The 23846-nt window shown below is 34.7% G+C and overlaps 1 protein-coding gene across 1 annotated transcript in view; it reads right to left on the reverse strand.

The window, feature by feature from the left end:
• Positions 1-23846, reverse strand: part of Cmtr1 (Cap methyltransferase 1) — a 379789-nt gene that overhangs the window by 61833 nt on the left and 294110 nt on the right. Inside the window, exons 16-17 of the mRNA XM_090376649.1 lie at positions 6899-6956; positions 6420-6488 (exon numbers count right to left, since the gene is read on the reverse strand). Of these exons, the coding sequence (XP_090232775.1) occupies positions 6420-6488; positions 6899-6956 (127 nt within the window). The remainder of the gene's footprint in view (positions 1-6419; positions 6489-6898; positions 6957-23846) is intronic.

Consider the following 23846-nt stretch of genomic DNA (forward strand, 5'->3'; position numbering starts at 1 on the left):
GAAGGACTTTCGATGGTTTCTTCACTCCAAACAAATGTTGAAAACAAAATTATCAGCCGGAAGAAGGTGCAGAAGAAAATAAGTGATTACTGTATGTATTTTTCTTAAGATAAAGTCATAATATGCATAGCACCATTGTATGTATATTATTTACAAAAATATTGTGCAAAATCTGTATATAATTTAATTTAATTTTACATTAAACATTTAACGATTTTTCTTTATCTCTTGTGTATGTAATTGTATATTATTTACAAAAAATTGTTCAAAATCTGTATATATTTTAATTTAATTTTACATTAAACATTTAATGATTTTTTTTTCTTTCTTTTTTTTTTTTTTCTCCCTCAGACTTCTTGTTAGCGGACACTTCTCTGTAACGGACACATTTTCCCCCATGGCTGTCCGTTAAAGGGAAGTTTCACTGTATATGCAAAAGTTTAAGGAAAGAAAGTACTTTTTAAAAGGTTGGGGGGGGGGGGGACCCTCCTTTTTGAAGTTTGGCTATTTTTCAAAAATATGCAATAGCCAAAAAAAAAAAAAAATCAAACAAATGGAAGCAAAAGGGAGGAAAAATTAATACAGCAAAATGATATAAAACTATTTAATATTAAACTGCTAGAATCGGAATCTAGCAGATTGTGCATTTATTCCCAAAATAAACATATTTTTGTGTTTCTCATTGTAGTAAACCCTCAATTTTCAGACTAATAGGGGAAAGGGAGTCCATTATTGCTGAACATCTGTTAAATAGAAAGTTTTTTCAAGACAATCTGTACACCACCATAACTGAAAATATAAAGTTACTCTGTATATGTATATTAGAAACCTGAAATAAAGTTAAACATTAAAAAATAAGCTTTTATTTGCCTTGACTTTATTGGTTGATACACAGTGCATAGTCAGTAAAAGATAACTTACTGTGACTGTATAGTGGTGCCAGTCAAATTTTTTTCTTTTTCTTTGTCCATTAAATCTGAAGACCATTAAATTAAGGTTTGTAAATTTGAGGGTTTACTGTAATGTATCAATTTTATCTCTGAAGAGGGCTAGATCTCTAGATGTCATTCATCTTAGGTAACCAGCTGACTCTGCTGTATCTTCATTGGGTGTCTACTCAGGATCGGCTGAAGTTCTTAGGTCTCTGCCAATTGCACCTTTACAGCATTCCAATTCATCTTCTAAATAAGACAGTCCATGCTGCAGAGGTACTGAAATTGGTATACTGTCATCATGAGGGAATGGTCTCATCGATGGATCCAGTTACATTCACATTACAAAAGTAACACTTACCATTGTGGTTTCTTGGCTCTCTCTATATCATGGGTATAACATACAGTATCGATTTTTTCCTTTTGCTTACCTAGCCACATAATCTGTTCAAACAATACATGGTTCCCCTGCCTTATTTCTGGTCACCTAGAGGACAGCAAACGTATAACTGGGAAATTTTGGAAATATCCATTGTGATTTAGTTAGGAAAGAGTCGCACACAGAGCAGAATTTTCTAGGGCAATTTTTACACTTTCAAGACAAGGTGATGAATCTTTTTCAGAAATTCACTGGATCTTACCTGGAACAATTTATAATCAAATAATTAAATTATGAAATAATAAGGACAATTATCAAACAATTATATATATGAATGTATAAACTAATCAAAAATAAAAGGAATAAATAATAATTATATTCATGTAAGTTGATTAAGTGCATGAGTGGTACAAACAAGTTCATGTAATTGGCCTAGCCACAAAAACTAGATGTTCTAAAGGAAAGCTGAAAACTGTTGGAATTGGTATCCAAAAATCTATCTAGTCCACATTATTTTCTGATGAAATATGCTTATTAACTTGTGTAATTATAAGCTATCCTCTGTATTCCTCAGTTTTGCCTACATTCAGAAGTGATGCTTATTCTCTATATGTTATGAAAATAAATTAATGTCCCCCTCAATCCAAACTGACATGATGTAAAATTTGTTTCTAGATTCAGAATTAACATAATAGAATTAATTTAAAAAGTTAATTTCCTCTAATGTTGCCAAAACTTGGTTGGCAAAAGTAATAGTAATGGGAAACTAAAAATGGAGCTAATACACAAAACATTAATTATTACATAACATATTTTAATTGTTCTGTTTGTTAAAAACACCAATACAGAAAACTTCATAAATTTAGTTAAATACTAACCTGGAGAAATATATTTTTCTCAATTTATTAATTTTTCATCTTTTGAATTCCTTTAATATGCTAGCAATAATCAATTTATTATATAGGAGTTGTATAAGTAGTGCACAGCATAATTTTTGTAGAGAGTTATATAAATAAATTCAAACTGAAATCTACACAAGAGGCACCATTATACACCTCAACCATGCAGATTTCAGCTTGACTTTATTAACTCAAATGGTTTAAGACTTCCCAGAAAGAAGAAACACCTTGCTACTTATTCTCAGTAAGGTGCCATCGCCCAGATGTCCTGATAAGCCACAACCGGAAACCCGGTTGTGACTTAACTGTATGAGAGATGCCCCAAGGTGTAGGAAGCTACAAATGGTATAAGATTTAGGGCAAATAAACCTCATGAAACTGAAAGTACAACAAAAATTATGCAAGCAATACATAATGAAACCATGACATCAAATGTACAAGTTCAAATTCAAATTATTATTTTAGCAGTACTGGAAGTTGTTGCTTATACTGACATCACATATGCCAACTTTTGGCTTTCAAAAAGATGATCATGCATTTGTAAGCATGAGGTTTTGCATAAAAACAGGTGTTTTATTTATTTTATTTTTAATTATTATTTTTTTAACGTCCACCCTGCACTAAACTTAAATTTCACTGGTAAAATATACATTTAATATTAAAATACAGCAATAGGATAGCATGCTTTTAACATTAGTTTCCCTAACATCTTTTCTGTCTGTGTATTTATGTTTGGATATTCTAGAAAACATCAACTGATTTTGATTGCTTCAAGAAAGACTATTCAGACTTTGGCCTAAGATAGCTGACAAACTATTCAGATATTTTGTCAGCTATCTGAGCATGATCATCAATAGTTGAACCATCAATATCAAGTGGATTTTCAGGTACAGAATCAGGACCAGTGGTTCCCAACCGTTTTTCACTTGCAAACCCCTTTCAACATAATATTTTTTATTGCGAACCCCTTTCAACATAATATTTTTTATTGCGAACCCTTTTCAACATAATATTTTTTATTGCGAACCCCTTTCAACATAATATTTTTAAAGCAAACCACTAAGCCTATATTCTCTGAAACTGTATAATATTTCTGAATTTTTATTACAAAATATTTAAAGTACTACATTTTTATACTAACCAGGCCTAACAATTAGTATAAAACCGTTATATGCCCCTATATTTTTATAAGCAACATAGCATAATAATAATAATAATAATTTTTTTTATTAAGTATCATTTATACTTTGTAAGGCAGTTATTAATCAGTTATTAAGGCAGTTATTAATACCAAACTAGATTTTGAACAGGCTAAGAGTAGAAAACTTGCTTCTTGTCCAATGGTAGCTGACCATTCTGGTCTCTTGCCAAAACAATTGGCTGCAATTTTTGCCCATCTCTGTTCCCACTTGTCTGGTTCTGTTGCCACCTCAGCCAAAGATAAAGCTGACCTGCTGGCTGGCATCCTATTTTACTTCCTACTCATGTATTGATGACCTTAGTAAATCACCTCAAACCATTCTCAGTACACTTCATTCAATGTCTCTTGTGGTCTTCCGTCAAAAGGATGTCAAAAGGATTTTGATGAATCTGATGCTAAGAAAGCTCCAGGTCCTGATGGTATTTCTCCACTTATTCTCCAAACCTGAGCTCCTGAACTTATTTCTGTTCTTTGTTGCTTTTTTTACTTCCTTGTTCCAAAGATGTTTTTCCTTCTGCTTGGAAATTTGCTCATATCCAGTTCATAAGCCAGTTCCTAAAAAGGGTGACAAATCCCTCCCATCCAATTACTTCTACTTTTTCTAAAGTAATGGAGAAATCAATTAACCGCCAACTCTTAAACTATCTAGAAACATTCTGTCTGATCAATGATCGCCAGTATGGATTCCATCAGTGTTGTCGATCCACTGGTGATATTCTGGCTTATGTTACCTATTTATGGACAAATTCAATGGAAAAGTTGGGTGAAACACAAGCAGTTGCTCTTGACATCCCCAAGACATTCGTTCATGCTTGGCATAAAGGTCTTCTAAATAAGCTTCCATCCTATGGGTTGCCAGCTGTTTTTTTGTAATTGAGTATCCAGTTTTAACTCTGATCGCTCACTGAGGGTAGATGGCTCTCTGTCTCCTAACTTCTCCACTAATGCTGGTGTTCCCCAAGATTCAGTTCTTTCTCCCACTCTTTTCCTCTTGTATATTAATGACTTTCTTCCATTGACAGGAAATCCTATCCATAGTTTTGTTTACAATAGCACATTGCATTCTACTTTCCATTTTGAGAAACCTTGCCCTGCTCAATCAGCTTCAACTTCTCGAAAATCTGCTACCAATTCCTTAAATGCCGATCTTCAGGTAATTCTCCAGTAGGGCAAAGATAACTTAATTTCAATCCTTCTTAAACTCAGTCCTGTCTTATATCTCACAAAAAGGATTCTTCTGCTCCTATGTTTATCTTCAATGATGCTCCAATTTCTAGGCAAGATCTTGGGGATTACCCTGACTTCTAATCTCTCCTGGTGTAAAGCACGTTACATATATTGTTTCTTCTGCATGAACCAAAAAAATTCGGTTTTCTCTTGGCGTTACTTTTCTTCCAAACTGTTGTTGACTCTGTAGAAATCACAAATCCAGCCTACCATGGAATATTGTTCGCACATCTGGGGAGGTGCCCCCAAAACCTCTCTGAGGCTTCTAGATTACATTCAAAAGAGAGCAGTTAGGTTAATTAATGTCTCACATCTAACAAAAAAAAAAAAAAATTATGATATTAGGGTCACCGGTAAATGATTATATCTACCCATATATTTATTGTGTCTGAAACCGACTAACTCAGCCACGGAGTGAAAAAAGCCCATTAAAATTCCTCATGTCATCAACGGGATTCGAACCCGGGCCTTTTCCACCTGGTGTGGGGAGGACCGTGACAATACCACTGTGCAACAGTCTCATCTCTAACAGAGTCTCTCCTCTCTCTGTCTCATACACCTTTGTATAGATACTTCCATGGGCACTGTTCTTCTGAAATGGCTTCTGTAATTCCCGCTTTCTCTCTTCAAAGCAATCCAAACACATGCTGCAACCAGTCAACATCCTTTTACTGTCCAAGTTCAAACTCACAGAACCAACTTTTCTTCTTCCTCATTTATTCATTCAATTTCTGTTTTCTGGAACAACCTTGTATTTCCTGAAAATTACAATCAACAAAAAGTTCAAGTTTAATGTCAACAAGTATCTTCCTTCAAACTTTTCAACCCATGCACGGTACTAAGTACTATAGGTTCTAAAAAAAAAAAAAGTACCTGTACATAACAATGGCCTTTGAGAATCAAAAAAAAAAAAAAAAAAAGTATGGAAAACATATATATTTAACATGATATACTATAAGATAGTAAACTAATTATAAGGAATTGCAGGAGATGTGGTTTCTTTCTTTGGCAATTCTTTACTTTTTATTTAATTTGATTTTACTTTATTGTTAGTTATATTTTGTAGTTTACAATAATATACCTATGTAAATCTAAGCAGACGCCATTATAGAATTTTTAGTGAGAACCCCAGGGGTTCGCGAATCATCAGTTGGGAACCACTGAAGTGGACCAATCTAATTCATCCCCTTACTTCTAGAGTTTACATAAGTAAAGAAGTTTTTGCTGTTTTCTTTGTATCCTTTTCCAAAGATTTCTCGTAATCTGCCTTTGCCTGTCTCGTAATCTGCCTAACCTCCTTTGTGACTTGATTACAGACTAGTTTATATCTACCATAGGCTTCTGTGTCACCCGATAATTTATATGCATCTCATGTAAATTATCAGGCGACACAGAAGCCTATGGTAGATATAAACTAGTCTGTAATTATCAAGTCACAAAGGAGGTTAGGCAGGCAAAGGCAAATTACGAGAAATTTTTGGCAAAGGATACAAAGAAAAACAGCAAAGACTTCTTTACTTAAGTAAACTCTAGAAGGAAGGGGATGAATGAGATTGATCCACTTGATATTGTTTATGAGTTATATGAATGGAAACACTGCAGTATATTCATTTAAGCCTATAAGTTCATTCATTTCTACTACAACAGTCTTAAAATCTTAATCTTCAATAACCTGGAATTAAAACTTAAGTAACATTATCATTTTAGCATTAATCCCAGGACTGAATTTTCAAATTTTACTTAATTAAATTCTAATTCAATGATAATAAATTATGAATCACCTTCTTTAGCTCCTTAAATTTTGAAAGAGGATCTGGTCTAGAAGGTGCAGAGCGTGCACGATCGGGTATCTACAAAAATACAAAGAGAACACATAAACACTGGTATTTACTGAACTAGAATCTACAATCCAAAAGTTTTCTGTTATTCAAATGTCCAGAAAGTTTTCTGGGCACTTGAGGTCTCAACAATTACTGGAGTGGTGGATATAAGGCTTCAGAATTTCTGAACTTTTCATGAAATATTTGATATGAAAATAGTGAATGATGATAATAGATAATCTATGAAAAGCTAAACAGAATTTGTTACTTTTATTGATTAAACCAATTTTTATGCCAGTGAAAAAGAAGTTCCTGATGCATGCATGAAAATGTTAAGAAAATTATTATCGAGATACAAAAATCATAACTTACACAAGAGACTATCTCTAAATATTTGGCAAAAAAAAAACACTATTATTATGGGTCATCTTTCAATTTACCTTCCAAAGATCCAGGCACTGATTACGAAGTTCACTCTGCCTTTCTTCATATAGTTCCCTAAGAATCCAATATCAGATTATAATTAACAAGTTGACAATACTCTAAAAATAAAATTAATAATTTTGTATATTTCTTACAGGAAGATGCATAGATATTGAGGTGATCACATTCTTACATTTACAGATATCTCTTAAGCTATACGCGCATCTGTTTGTCATCAACCACACAGCTACTTTATGTGATTATTTCCTATTTCACGTTCAACTGTGAACTGGGAGTATCACTTACAGTGGCCCACATTCAAACATTAGTTGTATAATCGCAGTTTGTCCACTGCGCAGTGCATAAACTGTGATTTTATTCCGATTTTGTATCTTGTTATAATTGATAATATTACAACATAACACAACACAACACTAGCTTCATTTAATCAAACAACAATAACAATTGGTCCAGATGGCTTAGCCTTGCTTATTTTTAAGGCATTTAATACCTTCATTGTAAATATATTTCTTCATATCTTTCAGGAGGTTCTTGGGTCTGTCTAGTTTACAGTATAACGTGGAGCAACTACACTGACCATGTAATTGAACAACTACACCCAGTAGGAAGAGGAGAGGAGAGGGTAGCAAGCCGTGGTAACCAACTATTATAGTACCCTGAAGAATCTAGCTTCCATTTCCCATGCTTGTTCTGAGAAAACACAATAACCATATATAATGATTTACAAATTTACCAAAAATCTTTGTCCAGACAAAAGCTATAAAACCAAAATCTTAGCCATCTCCTCGATTGAACTCTACTGTGCAGTATGATCAAATATTAATGGAACCAAAGTCACCAGAAATACTCAGAGAATTCCGTGGCTGGCCATATCACAATCAGGTCTTCCCCCTTCCATACAGATGCTGCCTCTTGGGATAAAACCAGTGTTCTTGTACTCTGTGTCGAGCTACTCAGACAGCAAGCTGTTTGTTTGTTTGTTATTTGGTTTTTAGGATTAGCAACTAAGGCCATATTGCTCCGGGGACATGTGGTGGTCATTACCTGACCTTTCTGCATCCTCCGTATTTGGTGGTCACGGGCTCGAACCCTGGTCTAATCAAGAAGAGTGTGCTACGCACTGCTGTTCCTGCCCAGAGGCGCCCAGACAGCAAGCCTTCACTTGAACTACACTAAATGTTTCCTGGTTATTTTGTATGACAGTTGTTCAAATAACATGGGATCTGCAATTCATTGTGTTTTTGGTTTAATGGAACCCTAAAAATTTAATTATCCAACTGTAGTTAGATTTATCTTAGCTCAACTGTTCTAAAAAATTGTTCTTGTTTATATTCCGGTACGACCACCAGGTTAGTAGAGTTTACAATAAATCAATCAATCAATACAAATGTTAATCATATTTAGTCATGGGCTTGAACCCTGGTATCTCAAAGAGTGCATGCTTCTGCACTAGCGCTTCTGACCACTCAGCTACGTCAGGCCTTCTTGGCAGTACTCTGCATTAACAATGACATCTTGCAGAAAGAATTCTGATGGCATCATCCCCTCACTGTTAAAAAATGCAATCAGTATGATCTTCACATGTGATTTTCATTACTGTACCTTTTTTTTTTGCATCGGTGATGACATTTTCCATTGAGAGCCTTGAACCTTAGTCTCTGGATCATATCCAACACACCTGTTATAAACTTTATTAAAAATGCATTATCCAACATGGTTGCTTGAAAAACTCAGATAAAATGAGGACTTGATTTTGTCTTTGATCTCAAGTGAAACTGTGTGAGACAAACTTAACACTCATTTGCATCATTCCCAAATATTCATTAAAAATGGCTTGAACCAAACTAAATGAAAGAGACATCTCACTAGCAATTTTCAACTGGTCAGTTGTTGATGGGGTAACTGCTGATGATCATTTGCATAAATTATAATCAGAACTTAATGTGTTTCCACAGTATACTTTTCAAGTTGATAACAAAATTTAATGGTCAGATATTTAAACTGCTTCACTTTCAGTATGAGTGAGATATGAGAAAAACAGGTGTTCACTCAAAGCAGGTTTCTCCTAGACTGGCAGCATAATACATTAAAACTTGGTTTGCATATGCTCAAAACACATTGTTTTAAGTATTGTTCACAATCTTTTAGCTACTGTTATGTGTCCAAGAATAATAAGATCATTCACTAACTTTTTATGAGGTGGTAACCAAAAGTTATGAGAATGTATTTAAAATCAAAGATTTGTTTTTAAACCAATCCCATTGATTTTTCCATCACCTGTCTGATTTTTTATTTTCTTACTTTCAAGCATTTTCTGTGGTTTTTGCTGAATCTCCAAGATAGCTCTTGAAAATGAGTTTTGATTTTTTCAAAGTCTGGTGCAAGTGTGGCAGGAGATGGGGGAAGTACAGAGGCCACATATATCGGACTCTTTGCCAGCAGTGGACTGAATGTTGAACTTCTGATAAACAATCTTTGCCAGAGACTATTAACATGTGTTTTTAAAGCTGTGTACCAAGCTAGAAACAAAATTTTATGCAAATTCTTTATTCTTTTGAATTGTTCCTGTAAAAAAAAAAAACCACATACTCTGTTCACTAAACAGCTTCACACACATGACAACCAACACAGAAGAGCATATTAGTACTAACAAAATAATGAAAGGAAGCAAGCTTATACAACTAAAGGCTTAAGTTTTGCAGATTATAGTGTCTGGAGACTAGGCACCTGCGAGGTTGTTTGTTGTTTGTTTGTTATTTGGTTTTTAGGAGCATTAGCAACTAAGGCCATATTGCTCCAGGGATATGCGGTGGTCATTCCCTGACCTTTCTGCATTCTCTGTATTTGGTGGTCACGGGCTCGAACCCTGGTCTAATCAAAAAGCGTGTGCTACGCACTGCTGCTCCTGCCCACCTGACTACGGAGGCACCACCTGCAAGGTGACCTGATTGAGGTGTATAAAGCTTTGAATGGTTTGAGCATGCTCAATGCTAATGGGAGTCTTCTTCTTGCTCAGAATAATCACCTGAGAGGGCATAATCATATGCCCCTACTAATGCTAACTTATGTATCACTGAAAAAATAAAATAAAATAAAATAATAATAATAAAAACTAAATAAAATACACACTTCATTTGCCCAATCCTTTATTAATTTGTCCAATACTACTATATCCTATAATTTTTTCAAACTACCTACTTCAACAACACCAGGTGCCAGTTTATTCCAACAATTAATCACTCTCTGGCTGAAGGAAAATTTCTGCATATCTATCATGCAAACAGCCTTTTAAAATGAAGTTCACTTGTCATCTGAGAAAGATTAAAGATGCCATACTCAACCCATTCAAAGCTTTAAACATGTCAATCAGGTCTTGGAAATTCCTATTTTCCAGATACTACAATTTGCATAAATGAGTTCCATGGTAACAGTACACTTTTGTGGCCCTGACTATTCTTGTTGCTCTTCTCTGGACCCATTCCAACAGATCTACATCCTTTCTAAGAGACTTCCAGACTTGTATGTAGTACTTAATACTTAAGGCACAGCATAGCTATTGAATTATACAATGGAATAATTGCGTCCTTTTCTCTCCTGGCAAAATTTCTGTATATCAGTGACAGTACTCATGAGCTATCCTAGCAGTCTGTCTACACTACTCAGAGAACTTTATATTGGATACCTTGAGCGTTGTATCACCAAATTCATATGTTATTCTGAACTTATTTATAACATTATGCAGTGCCTTTAATTTATTGACATTAATCTGCAACTGTCATTTCTCAGCCCATTTGCCTAATTTTTCCAGTAGCAAACCCTGATTCCTGTCATTGACCACTTTGTCAACCTTTCTATCATCAGTAAACTAAGACATTAAAATTGATATGCTTTCAACAATATTGTTTATAAAAAATTGAAAACAATAAAGAACCCTGGGAACTCCACTAATAACATTTGTCCAAGAAGAGCAGTGACAACTAATAACTACTCGCTTTCCTAGTAACTTGTCCTCAACACTGCTCCAATTTGTATAACAGTCATTCATGTGGATTTATCAAAGACTATTAAAATTAGGTATATGAACATATTTGGCACAGTGCATTATCTAGCTACCATCCTGTGAAAACCTGTTTAAAGCTGTATGCTCAAAATGTAAGGAGTATTGAATCCTGCCATGATATCCATGATAATTCCAAAAACACTGGTCCTAGAGGCTTGTTACAAACATTCTTCCAGGTATGACAAGCCAGGGCTGCTGCTGCTGCTGCTTCGGAGTCTAAAATGCTGATGGAACTGAACAATCAGGTTCCACTTGTGAGTAAAGTGGACCTAATTTTGGGAAAGTCAGTTATTCTTTTTCAACCAAATACTTTACCTGCATGAATATAAACACTCAAGTGTGAGTCAAGTTAAGTAGAGGTCAGAGTATGGCATCCACATCACACAGAGGAATGGCTGACCCTCTGCGTTGCCAAGCAATACTATGTGGCAGATGAACCAGCACTGGTGTATTGTCACCACTTTGTTTAATGGAGGCTTAAAGTGGTTAAACCCAGTTTAGTCTTTCTCCAAAGCAAAGCTCCAACATCCCCTTCCCTATCTTTTCTGTCATGTTATATGAGTCATGTCTTTTAGATTATAACAGCATCGTAGCAAGATTCCAATATTCCTTACACTTCAAGGATACAACTTTCAGAGGGTATTGGTTTTTGCAAGCCAGTCACCAGTCCACCAGAACAAACCTATTGAAAACTAGAAAGTATCTGGATCCACCAGTGTATAATATTTCCATACTGTGCCAGCTAGTGAATGGATGGAGTCTAAGTAGTGTGTGGAAGGCACTGCCAAGGTGATGTTATATAAAGGAACTGGATGTATATTCTTTCCGAGGGTATGTCATCCAAATATTTCATTAATTCACATGCCCCCCCTTCCCATTTTTACATTATCTACTCAATGCATCACAAATAGGAAAATTATTAGAACAAATTTATCTGCAAAAAGACCTAAACCTCTCAACAACTTCCTCATTCATTTCACAAATATACATGGTCTCAGTTCCAACCTCAATGATTTCAATTTCCATTATGCTCTGCTAAGCCCCAACTTACTTTTTCTGACAATTTTAATTATCAGTTGCTTCAACTACTAATTATTTCAGTTACCTTAATTATTTGCTCTATGATTTATTTTGCTTCAAAGGTGGTATTTGTACATGCGAGGGTTATCCCAAGAGTAATGCACACCACTGTGCATGTGCTCACTTCTGTTTCAAGCACACTAATTTTATTAGTGTGCTTGAAACAGACTTCCTGAATTGAATTTTTATGTAGAGACTTAAAATAGATGGTGATATTGCTTCAGGTCAGATTACATTTTAAGATCAAAGATGTTTTTATCAAAATTGAAACTTTACATGGTTGAATGCTGATACAAATTTATGAATTGTTGCAAGAAGTGTGTTCAGAGCCAACAGAAGATTAGCTCACCACACACTTCTAGGTTTTTTCAAAGTCACATCAGTGATGAGGACAAGAAATGCTCATGTACACCGAGAACATCTACGGACAAGACATTGGCAGTCATTATTACCAACATTCTGGAGGAAGACAAAGTACACAAAGAAATTGCAATGCAGTTACTGGCAGGAGGTCAAGAGTTTTTAAAACACACTGTTGCCATCAACGAGACATGGATATGTGAACTCTGAAACTGAACTGAAATTACTATGAGTTCAGTGGAAGTACCCATCTTTGCCATGTCCCTCTGTCACTGGCAAAAATCAAAGGTGAAACAAAGGGTCATCACAGTCGACGATTATGATGGCATTACTGCTGCTCATCACATGCCACTTGGAAGATCAGTAACTGGAAACTACTATGCAATATTTCTTTGTCAAAAATTCGTTACAAGTGGCAACAAATAATGGAATATAGTGTGCTCACACTCAGTGATAATTCATATCACAGTCTGTACAACTTGTTTTCACTGATTACAATCTATTCTCCAAGCTTGAGGAACTGTTGTGTGGACAAAGATTTCTGTCTTTAGAAACACTAAGTGCAGCTGTGCCACAATGCAGCAGATAGTTAAACAGTATTCAAAAATTACCTGAATGTTGGGGAAGCAGTCATAAGGTGTGAAAGAGACTATACCAGAGGTTTTTATATAAATTATGTTACAAAATAAATCCACTTTGAATTAACTGCTTTTGTGCATTACTTTTGGAATAACTCTCATATGTCCATTCTGATGTTCCTTATCAGAAACTTCCTAATTTGGAATCTCCTCAGGTTTAAAATCTCTTTCATCCGCTGAAAATTCACCTGCTGTTTCTATCATTCTCCCAATTCTACAAATCACTAAGAACTTTGCCTTTCTTGCTTTGAAACTTGACTTTCTGCAATCTAAATTTCCTAAGAGTAAGGCCATTTTCCCTGGTGATTTTAATTTTAAAAACCCAGCTGGCTGCAATCTTCTATTTATATGGATCCAGCTGCTGAAGCTTTTGCGATTATAATGACCACACACAACTTGTTCATTTATCTTTCAGAAGAACAGTGTGAGCATTTTTCATCAAAAGGGTGAGTTGCTAGCCCTTCCCTTTGATGGTGAACTACACTTTAATCCCCCTTTCCTTTGACCTATTTAGTCACCCAATCAAGAGCTTAAGCTCCTGTCAGCACAGCCCTCGGAGTCACTGGGGTACTCAAACCTCCTCACAGCAATAAGATGGTAGTCCATGAGGGGGTTTTGATGGATTTTCAGGGTTTTCGTGTATCCACAACAGAGAAAATCTTGTATATATGTCTTCTGAAATTTTACATCTTACTGAAGGCAATGTTAATTAGCTTTGCACTACACAAGAGAGAATAATGCTGTCATCCTGCATTTCTATTTTGTAATGAAGTCTACCACAGCACACCTAATGGCCAGTTAATTAACAAAAATAAGCAGAAATTTGTAAAATATTAAAATAAATAAATGTTGACATAGTTTTATTTTTTTTTTGCAAAAAGAAAAAGATGGAGGAAAAAACTGTCACCAACTATATTATGATGGTGAGAAAGAAAAGGCTTGAATTAGTAAAAAAAAAAAAAAAAAAAAAAAAAGCAGATTTCCCATCATAAATCTGAAGAGATAGCTATGCTACTGCAAAAGTATATTTTAGCATCATCTAGCTGGAAAAAATTCTCACTATTATTGGCAGCACTGCTATGTTATTGTTTGTTATTTTGGTTTTTAGGAGCATTAGCAGCCAAGGCCATATCGCTCCGGAAAATGCGGTGGTCATTCCCTGACCTTTCCGCATCCTCCTTATTTGGTGATGACGGGCACGAACCCCGGTCTAATCAAGAAGTGTGTGCTACGCACTGCTGCTCCTTCCCACCTGGCTACGGAGGTGCCGCACTGCTATGTGACCATTCTCATAACTTTTCAGTAGTTATGAGAATAGTACCCTACATTTTCCATAACATATAAAATGATTTGCATTATTGTAATTACTTCTAACTGAAATGGCTATGAAGCAATGATGTAAAAAAGTATATCTGTGAAATAAGTCGGGCAGGCAGTCTGATCAATCAACCCTTACTACATTATTTTTTATGAGATTATTCATGAGGTTAATGTTTCCCTGTATGTGAATATTTTCAGAAATGCATTAATTCAACTCAAGGGATATCAAGACAAAATCATATTACTTATACATTAAAACTAATTTTGCAATCAATCAACGGTCAACCAATTAAATAGCTATTTTTAAAATCAAAATTAGTTTGTTGTTCTTAACAGATATATTTAGTTGTAAAAATTGTTTTATATTCCAAAAGATTATTATTATTTTTTTTTATTTTTTTATTTTGTGTGTATATTATATAGAATAAAAGTAATAGGTACGGGAGTTGTAATAAGAGGAATAGAGGAATGAAATGAAATTAGCACTTTTTAAGACTATTAAAAAGTGCTAGTTTCATTTCATTCCTTTTTTGGCCTTTCACTTTTCTTCACTACTATGGACAAGTATAGAAACGCAGTTCCTGATTCGTGGTCAGATGTAGTTCCCTGATAAAATACCTGATCATGTATCAATATTTATTTCTGCTGACATCAGATCAAGCATTTTTTGCATTACCTATATTAGACCTTTTACTAAAATTGTTTCCCCCCATATCTGATGACAGCTATACCATTTTCATTTTATTTTCATTTTTATTTGCATTTTATTAATATTTTGTTGTAATAATTTTACTTTACAGTTCTCTCACTTTATATTGGCTTGGCAATTCAGCCCATAATTTACTTAATTCATCATAACCTCTAGGATATTAACATTCTTTCACTTTTCACTAATCTACTATTCTTCTTTTTCTACATTCCTCACCCTGAAAGTTACATAAGATGCCAGTAACTATAATAGTTACTGGCATCTTATGTAACTTTCACTTCCATTTATACTTACTTAATTTAATTTAATGTATATATACAGGGTCCTCGAAAAAGGTGTCCGTGATTTCCCTTTTAATTATCTTCGGAAATATCTGATCAATTGCTGTGATTGTAGCAACAAACAGTGTGGTAACTCACTAAGTTTTATTTGACACCTCAACTATGACCTTGGCTCCGCCGTAAGTGTGCGCAGAATGACTCTAGTGCAACATCAATACCAACAGTATGTTGGTATTGATGTTGCAATGTTATGACATTTAAATTCAGTGTACCACAACGCACACTGCGCTTTCTGTTGCACGGTGGCCATCTAACTGAAACTGACTGAGGCGGTGTGTGTAGGAGTCATTCTGTGCACACTCACAGTGCAGCCAAGGTCATTGTTGAGGTGTCAAATAAAACGTAGTGAGTTACCACACTGTTTGCTGCTATGATCACAGCAATCGATCAAATATTTCAGGAGATAATTAAAAGGGAAATCACGGACACCTTTTTTGATGACCCTGTATACTGCATCTAATTATCTCAGGTGTAATTTGCCTTCACATCAGAATGATGCTCTCAAGTGGCGGTGTCCAACCTATGGCCTGTGAATAATTTTTATACAGCCCATGCAAAAAGTGAACTAAAACAGCAATTTAGAGAGTTGCATCCCTGTACGTACAGGCATGCAAGAATTGAGCTCGACTGTATCAAACGTGCACCTGTAGTCCAGTGCAGTCACATGCGTATCTACACTAAATGCAATTACGTACATATCAATCTTTTCATATTGTGAAATTCTACTAACAAAAAATCAAGGAAATTCATGTATTGGAAGTCACACTGGAAATGGAAAAAACTGGTGTAAAACTGATAACACTACAATGTGCATTTGATAAAAAAAAAAAAAAAAAAGAAAAAAGTGTTTATTGTAATTGTTTTTAGGGAACAATATCAGTACAGCATGTTTTCTGGATGTATATTTGATCTTCTAATGAAATTTCAAGAAAATATATCTATTGTTAGTTCTGTTATAAACTTTGAAAACTGGTGTGCAAAAGAAGAAAAAAATCATCCACTGTGAATAACGGGTTGTTTTTTATAATGTGTACTGTTACAAAAATTACAATATTTTGTAACAATACAAAGAACGCTATGACTAATGGATTGTTCACAAAATACTGTTATTATTTGTATTGTTACAAAATATTTCAATACATCCTTGGAGTGCATTTGATACTATCACAAAGGGAGAAATTTTTTTTTTTTAGTACAAGCCAAAAAAATTCACCATCTAGGATCATATGCTGTTCAATGTCTGCATTTCCTGTTCTGAGCTGTAATAAAAAAATATTCCCTATTGAAAAATAAATTTATTCTCTCTCTCTCTCTCTTGGTTTTACTATAACCTGAGAAGGGGAGGGGAGGGGTTGTTTCCCCACAATGAATACTGTCAAGATTGCAAGTCATTACTGCTCCACTCTGTCTTCTAAACTGCACTGTCTTGAGATTATCCCCTTTGGGAATATTGGCAAATATTTACATCTGTTAGAAGTGCAGAAAACAGTTTATATTCCCCCACAGTAATGAATTATCTTCATTAACATAAAGGGTAACTTCCTGTTTGATTTTACTGCAAGGGACTTCTCAGAATAAAACACCTATTGTTACTTTATTCACACCAGTTGACATCATTTCCAGATGGAATACTGACAAGTACTTTCCATCCATTTGACACAGTAAACATTCACCACTACCCACATTACAGGTTTACTTTCCATGCAATAAAGGATTACCACTGGTCAATTTTAAGAATGTTGAAGTTGCTTCAACACCAGTTTTTGAAGTTTATAATGCATCTATTTATTGACAGCTATGTTATAAATTTCACAGCCGCATTTGACTGTATCAAATGTGTACCTGTAGTTCAGTGCAGTCATACGAGTATGTTTGCTAAATGCAGTTATGTACGTATAAATCTCTTCATGTTGTGAAATTCTACTATTTTGATATTATTTGTTCATTTTATTGAATTATTATTAATTTGTACTTAATTAAAAAATCGTTCTTAAAAATGTCCTGAAGGAGGAAAGTTGATTTAGAGTGTCGTGTTTTAAATCAAAGACGGGCTGAAGATTATTTCTTCATTGAGCATGATGAAAATTTGGTGTAAGGAGACTATCAGTTTTTAAAGCATATAATTTAAAACGACACTATTCCAAGCATAAATCTTATGATCAATATAAAGGAGTGTTGCGAAAAGAAATGTTCGAAGTTACATAATGAATCAAGAAAACAACAAAATACACCGAAAACTTGATCGCTTTTGAAAGTAAACCATTCAGTGATGGTGAATTTGTTAAACGTTGTTTGTTAAAAGTTGTGGAAGAAATTTGTCCGGAAAAATGAACAATGATACGAGACATTAGTTTGTCTCGACAGACAATTATGTGAAGAGTAGAAGATATTGGAAAGAATTTGTTCAAACAACTTCTGGAAAACATAAAACAAATGAAATATTTTAGTGTGGCACTGGATGACAGTACTGATGTAAATGACACAGCCCATCTCCTTATCTTCATACATGGAATAAATGATAATTTTGTACCAGTTGAGGATTTAGCTGATCTACAGAGTATGCACTGATCAACTACAAGTGAAAATCTTTTTGAAAATTTTTGTCAAACTGTTGAAAAGTTAGGATTAAATATTAAAAACCTGGTAGGAGTCACAACTGATGGTGCAAAAAATATGACTGGTAAAAACATTGGCCTTATAGGTAGAATAACCAAGAAAATGATAGATATCAGAGCTGAACCTCTGACTGGAATTCACTGCATTGTGCATCAAGAAGTTCTCTGTGGGAAAGTATTGGATCTCCAACACATTATGAATGTGGTTATTTCAACTGTAAATTTTATAAGATTACATGGCCTTAATCACTGTATGTTTCAACAGTTTCTTTCAGAAATTGAAGCTGAACACAAAGATGTAATTTTACGCAGTTCAGTGAGATGGCTTAGTCACGGCAAAACATTATATTGTTTCTTTAAACTATGCCATGAAATTGATAATTGTTTTATGACAGAAAAAGGAAAACCAATAAAACAACTATCAAATATGGACTGGCTGTCTGATCTTGCAATTATTACAGACATTTCTAGTCATTTAAATGTTCTTAATTTAAAACTACAAGGAAAGGACAAATTCGTCTCTGATTCCTATGGTGACATCAAATCATTTCAGAATAAGTTGTTATTATTTATATCCCAAATTGAGCAAGACAATGTAGTTCACTTTAAATGTTGTACCGAGCTAAAAAAGAAACTCATATTTCCAAAGAATCGTTGCCAATTACTTTTTGACAAGTTTGCAAGCCAATTTGCTGATAGAAGATCCCATGAAAAAGACAAGCTTGTTTGAGAATCCATTTACTTCTATGGCTGAAAACTACAATCCCAGCATGCAGCTTGAAATTATTGATCTTCAAGCCAAAACATGGTTCAAAAATAAGTATGTGGACTGCAAAAATAAACTACTTATATTCTGCAAGGCTCTCATCTGAAGATTTTCCGCTAATAAAAGAAAATGGCACTTTGTTCGGATCAATGTATGTTTGCAAGCAAGTTTTTTCACGGATGAAATCAAATAAATATTTAAAAAGAAACAATAACAGATGAGCATCTTCATTCCGTATTGAGAATTGGCGTCAAACACTTGAAACCAAATTTTGAACAGTTCTCTAAAAATATCCTGCCTCAATCATCTCATTAAATGTTAAGATTTGTTCAGTGAATGTTATTGTGCTTTGTACTTAATAAAATTTTTGAATATTTTAGATTTTAGGTGTGTCGTTATATTCACCTTAATATAGAAAAGCAGTGATCCTTTTCAGGTTATAAATTTTCTTAAAAAAGGTAAACTTTAGCCATTATCAACCCACTGCAGGATGGAAGCCTCCTCAACAATTCACGGTGAGGGAAATGGACCATAATTTGCCACACTGGTTCAGTGTGGGTTGGCAGATCGACCGTATTTAGCAGTCAGGGGCTTGAACCCCGGTATACTCAAAGAGCTACTGCACTCCCGCTCCTGACCACTCAGCTACGGAGGCCGTTTTCTAAAGCGAGCATTTAAAAGCAAAAGTAAGGTATTTTTAAAAAAAACAAAAGTAAAGTATTTTTTTAAAAAAGGCCAATTAGAGCACCACTTTTTGACAGTCATCATATAATCTCTTACTTTGCACTTATCTTACTATGTTATTAGTTTAGGCAACTGCTGTTGTAAAATTCAAAGCCACTCCCATTCATATATGCTTCAATATACTGTTTAATTTCAACATCACTAAACTGGTTCCTTGCCAGCCAGATGTTCATTCAAAGGCTTGAACAAATGAAAGTCAGAAGGGGAAAAGGTTAGGCTCATGTGATGGACGGACAAGTAACTCCAATAATGCTGTAACCACCAGTGTGTGTTTTTTTGAAAGAACCAGACTAAAAAAAGCCCCTTTTTTCTTTGATATGACTGTTGAATTACACAAGGTTTGCAAAATTCAAAATCAAATTATTTTAATGGTGGTGGAGTTCGTTACTTCTGGAGCTTGGATAATTTGAAATATTATAAAAGATATTTCTTGGCTAAATGCATAAGAGTACAAAGCAATTTATTTATGCACGGGTAATGCACACACATCATTTCTGCTACTAAGGTAGTTTTAATGCATTGTATGATTATTTCTCGTATTGTGAATACCTTCACAAGTTGCTATGGTATTGCACTACCTCGAATAAGTAACATTAGACTTCACCTATGGAGAAGTCTAACGTTACTTATTCTCAGCAGATAGCAATGGAGAAGTAACGTTAGACTTCCATACATGAAGCATAACTTATTCAAGGTAGTGCAATATCATGGCAACTCATTGTGAAGGTACAGGACTTAAGTAATACTTGACTTACGGAAATTTGACTTTACGTAAGATTTGCTGGCCGGTGCAAACTTAAAAAAATCGGGGAGGCATATTTTGCATCCCATAGGAATAAATGGAGGTATCTTGAAAATATCATAATGTGGGCTCAATAACATGTGGGTTTTTTTTTTTTGCAATTCGTTCCAAGTTCGAAGTTGAAAATTTCGTTATATTACTAAGCAATTTATCTCTCTAAAAGGTCATATTTATAATGGAAATTGCACTACCCTTTCATCGTCATCACACGTTCCTGTTAAAGAATCAATTTTGAACGCGTTTGTTATATTTTTCTAAAGCACGTTTCTGGAAGTCACAACTATAAAACAATAAAAACAATTTGCATTTTCTGGTTTATTGGGCTTTTCTGTTAGAGCATCTAATTATAAATGGGTAGTAAACTTGACCTTATTGCATTTGCGATAATACCAATAACTGCACTTGTATCAGTTTTTACATTATTATGGTGAAATGTGTTCCCATTCACTGAAATCTTCAATCATATAAAAAACAAATTTTCAGAAACTTCTCTTCATTCCTATTTATGTATTACAATGATGAAGGGAAGCGACCAACGAAAAGTCGAAAAGTGCAAGTGGTGGTAGTGCCAGGAAACGAAACAAAATTGATTTAGAAATGAAGATGAAAAAGAAGTACGAAGCAGGACACAGTTTGTCATCTAGTACAAGGGAATTAGGTCTTGCTGCTTCAACAGTGAATACTATTTTAAAGAACAGTGCACGTATAAAAGAACATGTCAAAGGATCAACACACTTAAGATCAACAGTGATCACAAAACAGCGTTCAGGTGCTATATCGAAGATGGAACAGCTGCTAATAATATGGATTGAAAATCAGATTCAGAAGCGAGTGCCCCTGAGTCTGGCACCTCCGTAGCCAGGCGGGAAAGAGCAGCAGTGCGTAGCACACGCTTCTTGAGTTAGACCGGGGTTCGAGCCCGTCACCACCAAATACGAAGGATGTGGGAATGACCACCGCATATTCCCGGAGCAATGTGGCCTTAGTTGCTAATGCTCCTAAAAAAAAAAACCACACTAACCACACACACAAACCACACGCCCCTGAGTCTAATGACCATTCAAGCAAAAGCAACAAGTATTTATAAAGATATTAAGGATAAGTACAGCGAACCCCAACCCAAATTCATGGCAAGCAATGGGTGGTTTAATAGGTTCAAGCATCGTGTTGGTTTCCATAATGTTAAAGTATGCGGTGAAGTCGCCAATGCTGATTCTGCAGCTGCAGAGAAATTTTGTGATTGTTGGAAAAAATTATTGATGAAGGTGGCTATTCAATGCAGCAAATAGCAAATTTTTAACGTTGATGAAATTGCTCTGTATTGGAAAATGCCGGATCGAACATACATTACCAAAGAGGAAAATATAATGCCAGGTTTCAAGGCATCAAAAGATAGGGCCATGCTCTTGCTTGGGGCTAATGCAGCGGGAGATTTCAGATTAAAACCACTGCTTGTGTACCATTCTGGAAATACTTGTGCATTTAAGGGCATCAATAAAGTCATCCTACTCGTGCATTTCCGATCGAACCAGAGAGCATGGATAACAATATCTCTCTTTGAGGATTGGTTTAAATGCTGCTTCATTCTCGAGGTTGAAAAATATTGTAAAGACAACGACGTTTCTTTCAAGATTTTGCTTCTATTAGATCTCCTGGACATCCTATGCATCAAAATTATTTCAATTCGAACGTGAGAGCCACATTTCTACTGCCAAACACAACTTCACTCATTCAATCTATGGATCAGGGTGTTATTTCGAATTTAAAAGCATGCAATGAGAAAAATCTTACGTTAAGAGACTTTTGGAAATCTTACAATATTTACCATGGCATCTTAAACATTAATAAGGCTGGGCGGAAATTACTAAAAGTTGTTTTAAATGGCACAGGGAAGAAAATATGTCCATGGCACATAAAAGGCTTTGAAGGGTTTGAAAAGATAAATCATATGAAGAGGTTACAGATAAGATTGTAAAAGTTGCACAGCTACTTAAGTTGGAGGTTTTTTGCCAAAGACGTGGAGGAGTTAATAGAGGAAGAAGAGAATTATCTAACAAAGAACTTATTGACTTGCAGGCAGCGATAGTGAAAGAAGAAAATGCTGACGAAGCTCAATATGAACCAAATGAGGAGCCGAGACGCTTCATCACCAGAGAGATTTCAATGGCATTCGTGAAATTGTATCAGCAATGGCGAGGTTTCAAAAGATGGATCCTGACAGCAAACAATTCTTAAAAGTTAACAGAGTGGTGAATGATATTGCTATAAAGAAATCTATGATGAAAAGAAAAAAGCCACCGTCCAGTCATCCACTGATATGTTCTTTCATAAGGTTGAGTGACCAACCCCTTCTAAATCTACACAGCTCTCAACCTCCGCAGCAGCGTACTTATCAGCTGAAGACACCGATTCTGGCAATGATGCTCGAGAGGTAAAAACTTACTGACGTTATGCCTATCTCCTCTCTTTTTTTGTAATTTCATAATTTTGAAATTTTTTAAAATTGCACACTTTTGTAATTTTTCCTGCGCATGAGATAAAAAATTGAATAAAAATAATAAATAATTCTATTTACATGTTCGTTGAACATTTATTTTTTGTTTCAATCAATTCAGCGAGCACAGTTGCAAGTGCTGCACAAGCATGGGGGAAATTCCGACTTATGTAGTGCTCTGCAGAAAGCAATCCTTACATAATTCGGGGAGTTCCTGTATTCACAATATCAGATATATCAAATGATGCATTAAAACTATCTTGGTAGTAGAAATGATGTGTGTGCATTACTCATGCATAGATAAATTCCTTCAATTTGAAACATTGGTTATTTTGAATTATTTTTTTTTTTCTCTCCTTATTTTGGGGGGGGGGGAGTTTAATTTAAAGTTTGGGTAATTCAAAATCATTCTGCTACCCCTTCAGCTTCAAATTATTCAAGCTCTAACTGTATATGTATTTGTTTGTGACAGTGGATGCGTTCACAGGCTGATTTGCATGTTGTGCATTCTGAAAAACCCCAAATAACTCACAAAAATAAACATTACTCCTTAACTACATAGCTACATACAGCCTCAATTGAAGACGATGAGAAATTCCTTCAGCTATTGACAAGAATACTAAGAGTCCCTTCTAAATGACTAGCAGCTCGAAAATGCAATAAAAAAAAGTCAGAATGATAGTTACACATTACAAAATAATTATAACAACAGAAACTTATTTTTAAATGCAGTTTTATATTTTTTTTAAAGAAAAATTCAACAATTTAAAAATGCTGTGTTTTTTATGCTTGTTAATGTCTATGACACAAGACTGTTAATAATTCTACTGTAAAAAAAGGAAAACAAACATGAAATCTCTTCCATTTTTAAATTTATTTAACTATTATAAGCACAACTGTTAGATGATATGATGTCAAAAACCATGCTTCTTCACGTTATATGGTAAACAAACAATTTCAATAACACTGATGCCTCACCTATCAGCATGTTTCAAGAAATATGTAACCCTTGTGC

Source organism: Mastigoproctus giganteus, chromosome 6 (genome assembly GCF_048544385.1).
Source record: "Mastigoproctus giganteus isolate SK-2022 chromosome 6, ASM4854438v1, whole genome shotgun sequence".
Taxonomy (NCBI): Eukaryota; Metazoa; Arthropoda; class Arachnida; order Uropygi; family Thelyphonidae; genus Mastigoproctus; species Mastigoproctus giganteus.